Source organism: Lemur catta, chromosome 13 (genome assembly GCF_020740605.2).
Source record: "Lemur catta isolate mLemCat1 chromosome 13, mLemCat1.pri, whole genome shotgun sequence".
Classification (NCBI taxonomy): domain Eukaryota; kingdom Metazoa; phylum Chordata; class Mammalia; order Primates; family Lemuridae; genus Lemur; species Lemur catta.
The window spans coordinates 4,114,165-4,122,235 of record NC_059140.1 but is presented as its reverse complement, the minus strand read 5'-3'; the positions used below and the strand labels follow the sequence as shown (position 1 = coordinate 4,122,235).

The 8,071-nt window shown below is 39.5% G+C and overlaps 1 protein-coding gene across 1 annotated transcript; it reads left to right on the top strand.

The window, feature by feature from the left end:
• Positions 1 to 4,059: 4,059 nt before the first annotated feature.
• LOC123649422 (putative olfactory receptor 14L1) lies at positions 4,060 to 7,348 on the top strand. The gene is made up of 2 exons (XM_045567541.1): positions 4,060 to 4,096; positions 6,396 to 7,348. The coding sequence occupies exons 1-2, from the start codon at positions 4,060 to 4,062 to the stop codon at positions 7,346 to 7,348; spliced, it is 990 nt and encodes a 329-aa protein (XP_045423497.1).
• The last annotated feature ends 723 nt before the right edge of the window (positions 7,349 to 8,071 follow it).

The following is an 8,071-nucleotide window of genomic DNA, read 5'->3' as shown; positions in this document are numbered from 1 at the left end:
AGATCCCCTAGAGTCTAAGCTGTTTCCCGTTGATGTCTCCTGTCCACAGAGTTCATACAAAGCCCGAGCTCTTAGTGTGGGTTCATGGACTAGGGGAAGGAGACGCCAGGGGAGTCGCCTGGCACCCTATGGTTCCACAGCGGTTAGGCTGTGGACCGCAAGATGGCGAGTGCCTGTTCGCAAATCACCGGCACTGGGGGAGAATGTTCAGAGTCTGGCAGGCATCAGAGCTGGGGGCCTGGTGAGCATCGAAGCCCGCAGTAGTTCCCCATCTAGAGGGCCACCGGAAAAAAATCTGTAATTCAGCGACCGTTCACTGCTTTTTGCCTTAGCAGAGCTCCGTCCCTCTCCCTCTAAGTGTCATCCCGGCGGAGATCCCCCTAGAGTCTAAGCTGTTTCCCATTTATGTCTCCTGTCCACAGAGCTCTATGTCTCCTGCGGTGATTCTGCACCGACTTCAGGCAGATCTCTAATTGAGTGGGTGTGGAGGTCAGTGGGGAGAACAAGCTGCTTTACTGTGGGGCTGAACCTGCCTCACTTGTTGGTGATGCGCGTACAGCCATCCCGCACTCCGCTGTATATTGTCCATCCCGCACTATCCAGATTTTCTCGATCCTATTTCACGTTCACCTCAGTCTTTTCTTATTCTCTGTGTCCCACGTCGATTCTCCATGGATTCACACCACTGTTCTTGTGGGGGAGCGATCCTCTAGCATTGTGGCAGGCCGAGATCCATGCCTTCCTCTCCAGAAGCACAAATCCAGGAGGTCACCTCCACTCCGCTAACTTCCCTCCTCTCAAGATGCTTAAATTTTTAACTTTGATACAGCTATGCTGCCATTCGGGGAAAAAAGTGCTTCTGAAATCCACTCCACTGTCTACAGGTGCCTTGCTTTGTATATATTGTATTTCCAAGAAAACAGCGGAGAAATTGTGACCACAGTTCACTGAAAAGTCATTTAGAATTGAAAGGAGGTGGACATAGATCTCGGCACTGATGTTCCACCTTGAGGGACTCTAGCCAATTTTCACCAACCGTGGACATTCATTGTCAAGTAAGAGTCAGAATTCAACCTGCTAAATGATTAAATCAGGCTGAGTAACATATCTGTCACCTCAAATATTCATCATTTCTTGGTGGTGACAACATTTAAATTCTAAAACATTTAAATCCTCTCTTTAAGATTTTATTTTGAAAATTAATTTTAAAAATTTAACTCAAAATTGTATATTTTGAAATATTCATCATTAACTGTAGTAACCATGCTGTACAGTAAATCACCAGAACTGACTCTTCCTATCGAACTGAAACTCTGTGCCCTTTCCCATCTGCCACCACCCCCAGCCTCTAGTAACCAGCATTCCACTCCCTACTTGTCTGAGTTGCACTTTTTTAGATTCCACATATAAGTAAAATCATGTGGCATTTGTCTCTCTGGGCCTGGATTATTTCACTTAAGGCAATGTCCTCTAAGTTCATCCAATTGTTGCAAATGGCATAATTTCCTGTTTTTCTAAGGCTAAATAGCACTCCATTATATATATCACTATTTTATTTTAGTTTAGTTTAGTTTAATATCTGATTTCATTTTATTTTTTATTTATTTTTGAGACAGAGTCTCTGTTGCCCAGGCTGGAGTGCAGTGGTGTGATCATAGCTCACTGCAGCCTGAAACTCTTGGGTTCAAAAGCTCCTCCTGACTCAGTCTCCCAAGTAGTTGGAAGTATTACTTGTTTTGATAGTTTATATCCCAGATTTGTATATGCTTTTACAATCTTTCCCTAGTAATTACAACCATTGACATTTAATGTATAAGTCTATGTTCTTACCACACATATATTGCTATGATCTTGGGTCTGCTGGGTCCTAGGCTCACAGGGTCCATGAGCCTGGGTCCATGGAGTCAGTCTGGAGGCTGAGTGTATAGGTGCTGGTCTGGAAGCATTAACTGTGAGGGCTGGCCTGGAGCCTGGGGCTGTGGAGGCTGGCCTGGTGCTGGGCCCTACTGAGATGGGTCTGCTGGAGTTGGCCTGGACCCCGGGTTGTCTGGAGCTTTGTGCCACAGAGGCCAGCCTGGCACTGGGTAGGCCTGTAGCCTGTGACCACAGGGGCCAGCCTCATGCTGGTATTTGTTGATGATGATGTGACACTTGGATAGAAGTGGGTGCTACTTTCACACATGTTGGCCTGGCACTGAGTGGGCCTACAGCCTGTATCTGTGGGGGCCAGCCTGGATACTAGGTCTGCTGGTATTGCCATGGTAGGTGAGGCCATGGTTGACTGCCTGGAGACTGAATCTTCAGGTGCCAGTGTGGCACTGCGGTGGGCTTGAAGTCAGGGGCCACAGGGGCTGGTCTGGCACTGGAACAGTCTGATGTCTGGGGTAAGTGGCACTGTTTTGGTGGTAGGGCAAGCTTGGAGTCTCAGGTAGGTCTGTAGCCTATGTCTGTGGGGGTTACCCTGCCACTGGGGTGGGCCTGGATGCTGGATGCATGGGTGCCGTCCTGGTGACTAGAGATGCTTGACCAATCTTTTTGTGGGGCAGGCCGAAGTCCTGTGACTGTGTGGGCTGGCCTTGTGCCAGGGGCAGCCTGAAGCCTAGGGCCACAGAGGCTGACATGGTGCTGGGTTTTACTAGACAGGGCCTGGTGTTGGGGTCTGAAGCAAACTGTTGCTCACTTTACTTTTCTTCTCCCACATGGATGTTATTTCTCTTCATATATTGCTGCCTGGGGTTGGGAATGGGGTGATGCAGGTAATATGAAACTCTCCTTTCTATCATCCTTACTGCATCTTTTAAAAATACTTCCTTGCTACACCCAGGTGCTGCAGTATCTTGTCTAGTTTCCTTAGCTCTTGTGAAGGTATTTTTGTGCATAAATCATTATTTGAATTGATGTCTTGTGACATGAGTGTTGGAAAGTTCAATTCTCCCATCTTATTGAAGTCATTCCTATGCAAGAATTTCTTATACAACATAAGAAAAATAAGAAAGTAAACCAAATTCTCAAAGTGATGAATTCATAGAAAAACTACATTAAAATCAATAGTTTCTATTTATAAGAGACATCATAAAGAGAAATGTCCAACTACCAACAGAAAAAGATATCTACAACTAATTTTATCAATAAGGAATTAGTATTCACAGTATAAAAATAATTACTACATACTAATAAAATAAACCCAATTTTAAATAAGGCAATATTTGAATAGCACTCTATAAAAGAGGCAATCCAATGGCCACTCAATCCATGTAGGAGTAAGGAATAGCATCAAAGGCCACAGAACTAGATAAGAGTCAGACACTGAGGCCATGCCAACATGTTTTATCTCTGCTACCAGTACAATGCCCAGGAATGTCTTAAGACAGGAGTAACAGATTGCTTTTTCATTTAAAATTTAGTGTTCACATACTAAATTGACTTGGGATGGGAAGGGCATGAAAAGAGTAACAATATGCTCATTAGGGAAGAATATTAGAATGCAAATATTAAAAATAGAAATCTAGTTGCAGAATCTCAGTTTTCATTGAGGCATATTTTCCAAGTATAATTATTGACCCCTTTCTTTCACTCTCAGCATGAGTGTTTTACCTAATTGAGTCTCTGGGTGTGTGGAAGATTACTGTTCAATTAATTCCCATTCTTTTGTCCTACGTCTCAACGAAAGGAGACTTTTCTTTATTGGTAGCCACTGGAATTAATCAAAGCTCTGCTTTGCTTCTTATTCCCAAAGGATGTATTTAAAATACAAGGGATCTTATCTCCAGAGACCTCAGAATTATGAAAAGCTTCTCTCACTAGATCTCAGTTATTAACCACCATTTCATCACAAACACTGAATCATAGCAAAAGGGAAACTGGATGTGGTATTAATCAGGTTTATATTTCTGGATCAAGGACAACATAAAGATATTTGCAATCTCAACTTAAGGGCTGTAGCCACATTGTGAGATTAGGGCATTTTTCAATTTGATCTGATGTATTTTCAGATAAACTGAGGTTTCTTCTGGGACAAAGAAACAGGAATTTGAAAGTTTGAATAACTGAAATTGCTCAATGACCCAGTTCAGCAGACATCAGCCCACATCATGCAGTAAGTTCAATACTGTAACTTTGGAAAACCATAGAAAGGTTATTTATTTTTCAATTAATAGGTTGCACTTATGGATTTGCTTACCATGTTCTTAGCTAATGTACAGATCAAGGACCATAAATTTTAGACTAAATACCCATTTCTTTTACTTGGGTGATAGCAGTTTAGGATCTCAGAGTCAGCAGTGCATATCTATGAAAGCTTGGGAAAGAAAAGGGAGAGCTTTCTTAATGAGTCTCAATGTGTGGTGGGATTGGATGAGTCTAATTTTCCTTTCATGGGTGACAGTTTTGGGGTCTTTGTATGGGGGTGTGTGTGTGTGTGTGTGTGTGTGTGTGTGTGTGTGTTAAATGAAAGGGATGTTCTGTAGACATTTTGAAATGTTTGCATTGACTAAAGTTTTAAAACTTCATAATCAATCGGGCAATCCCAATGCTGTTCCTCAACTCTGCGTAGTAGTCCTAACATTATGGTCCTCAGTATCTGCTCTTTTCATTAGTATCCCTATGTAATCCGTTTAAAAATTTTTTGAATAGAAGAGATATTAGGCAGTGTTGGTATACTTCAGCACATAAGGAATAAATAATATGCTTTAATATAAACATGTATATTCAATATGTGAGGATATAGTCAAAACAGACTCCCCAAAGGAGGTTAATCCTACTCTTGGTCACAGCAAACATTTTTCTTTGCATTTCTTTGCATGTGTCCCTCCAACAACAGGCTGTCTAGGCAACCAATATGAGAAAACTAGAACTAGTAGAAATACAAGATTTTCCAGGAGAGAGACACTTAGTTGATTCCTTCTAGGTTTTCTTTCTCTGTTTAATTGTTGACCTTCCCTAGAAAGACAAGGAAATCAATTATGGCCTAGAATGAGAACTGGCACAGAGAGAAAGAGAGAGAGAGAGAGAGAGAGAGAGAGAGAGAGAGAGAGAGAGAGAGAGAGAGGGAGATATTATATAACAGAAAAATATAAGGATCTTTTAGATACGATGAAAATGGTATGCCCTGATTGTGGCAGCAGTTTCATAGTCATATACAACTGTCAAAACTTCTTGAATTGTAAAATTTAAATTGGTACAGTTTATTGTGTATAAATTATTGCTACATAAAATAATAAGGGAAAAATCCATTTCAAAGTTTGCTTCACACACTGTAGAAGTCTAGGAGCTAAACTTAGACAGTATTTTACTATACTACAGCAAAACCAAGCAAAATTTAGAAAACATAAAATGAGTGACAGATACTATGAACGATTACCATAGAAATTGCTCAGTAGTTTTCCATGCCCTTAGTACATACTTAATATACTATTTTTTTATCTCAACATTAAAGATGAACTCTGAAGACCAGCAAAAAGGTGGGGCTGACTTCAATGCACATTTTCTAGGTAATCCATATCCATATACCTATCACAGTCATATCATAAATACTTTTGTCCCTCTGCCTTTTACCATGTGGCTCTCTTTAAAAATTTCAGTCCAAAAATCATTTGGTAAAACACTTCTCACGACCTTGCTGAGATAATGGTTCTCTACCACTCTTCTATAAAAGCACAAAGTAAGACCAATCTCTTTTCCTGATGCAATACATTATCAGTATTTCTTATCAGTTGTGTTATTGTTTATAATGTCAGACTCCACATAGTATCTTACTTTACTATGTTTTGTATTTGATTAGGTTTTGAATTCAAGAAGGCTTCTTCAGGAACATTTTACCCTAAGAGCCTATCATTATGCCTGTTAAGTGAGGTGTTTAACAAGTGTCTCCTGTTAGTTTTTGAAAGACTGTGACTATAATCTCACTGAATAGTTATGAAACAAAGAGTCTTATTAATATTACTTATAGGACTTTGCTTTCATTTTAGTCGAAACTGAGAACTATGACAAAACATTTGCAATGCTATACTTCAACACGTAAGGAGCAAATAATATGCCTCAATATATATATGTATGTTGAATATGTGAGAGTAATACTAATATTCACTTTTCCCAAGTATGTATACTTTTGTTAACAATACTATGTATATTCTTTGTTGATTACCTCATTATCACTTTTTATTTTGCATTTTGTTTGTACGTCTTCCATACACCTCATATACCAAGATGCATTTATTGAAAATATGCTTTGTATAAAGCGCTATGCTGTGTCATTGAGATTTAGCTTTAGAAATATACTATCCATATGTGCATATGAGCAATGTTTTATTTAATTATCACAAATTCCATTGCTTCGGAAATATCATTTGGGCCAGCCATATTTGATGTATCTATAGTCTACTCTTCTTTCTTCTTAGGAGGAAATGGAATGACCACAGATGATGATAACAAAACTGAAGTTGCTGAATTTCTCCTTATGGGATTTTCAGACTCCTGGGAGATGCAGACTGTACATGCTGCTATATTTTTACTGCTTTACCTGGCAGCTCTCACAGGGAATCTCCTAATCATCATGCTTACCGCTCTGGATGTTCACCTCCAAACTCCAATGTATTTCTTTTTGAGAAACTTGTCTTTCTTAGATTTTTGCTACATCTCTGTCACAGTTCCCAAGTCTATTGTCAGTTCCTTGACTCATGACACCTCCATTTCTTTCTTTGGGTGTGCTCTGCAAGCCTTCTCTTTCATGGACTTGGCAACTACTGAGGTAGCCATCCTTACAGTGATGTCCTATGACCGCTATGTGGCCATCTGCCAGCCCTTACGTTATGAGGTCATCATAAGTCTGAGGGCTTGTGTGAAGATGATGGCCATGTCATGGCTCAGCGGAGTGATCTGTGGACTCATGCATGTGACAGCAACCTTCTCATTACCATTCTGTGGGCCCAATAGAGTACATCAATTTTTCTGTGATATTCCACAGCTCCTGAGCCTGGTAGACTCCAAAGTAATTATCGTTGAGATTGGAGTCATGGTTTTGGGTACAAGTCTTGTGATAATCTGCTTTGCTTCAATTACTCTGTCTTACATGTACATTTTTTCTGTCATCATGAGGATTCCATCTAAGGAGGGTAGATCAAAAACATTTTCTACCTGCATTCCACACCTTGTGGTTGTAACACTCTTTATGATATCTGGTAGTGTTGCCTATGTTAAGCCAATTTCAAATTCCCCCTCAGTTTTGGATGTTCTCCTGTCAGTGTTCTACACTGTGGTTCCCCCAACCCTGAACCCCATCATCTACAGTCTGAGGAATAAGGACATGAAGGTAGCCCTGAGAAGGCAGTGTGGAACCAGATGGAGAACTTGATTAGGGACCAGAACTCCTGAACTCTTGTTCTAACTGGACAATCTTTAAGCTTCCTGAATTTATATTTTCAATTGATTGCTGAACTCTTTCTTGATTTTTTAAATGGAATTTGTCAGTAGTCTAGCAATGGTCTTCGTATTTGGGTGAATCCAACACTGGAATGCACCTAAAAGTACTCTGGCGTGTTCAAAATATTAGAATTTGTACTTTTAGTCATTTTCATGTTTTATCTACCTCAAAATTTAAAAAATTATATTGTACTCATTAATACAATATATTAATTGAGACAATTACTAATATAAAATCAATTAATACAATATATGTATATTGTCATGGTTGAACTAGATTATGTTTTAACAATAACCCAATGGAAAATAAAAGGTAGGTTGTGATCAAAATGTTTTCAGAATTAGAAAGTGTGGTCAAATAGGCTGGAGACTAGTGTTTTGGAGGCCAACTAATAACCCTACAATGGCTTGGAAATGTTCATGTGAAAGGAAGAGTTGCATGTCTCTCACTTTAAATCAAATGCTAGACATTTTATGAGAGTAGATATGAAGTTTTCTCAAGAAATGGTAACTTTGTAAGGTGATGGATATACTATTTAGCTTATTTTAATAATTTCAAATATATTTGCATATTAAATCATATTACACAACTTAAAAAAAAAGCTAGACATGATTAAGCTCAGTGAGGAAGAGTGTTACTTCAGTAAGCCTTAAA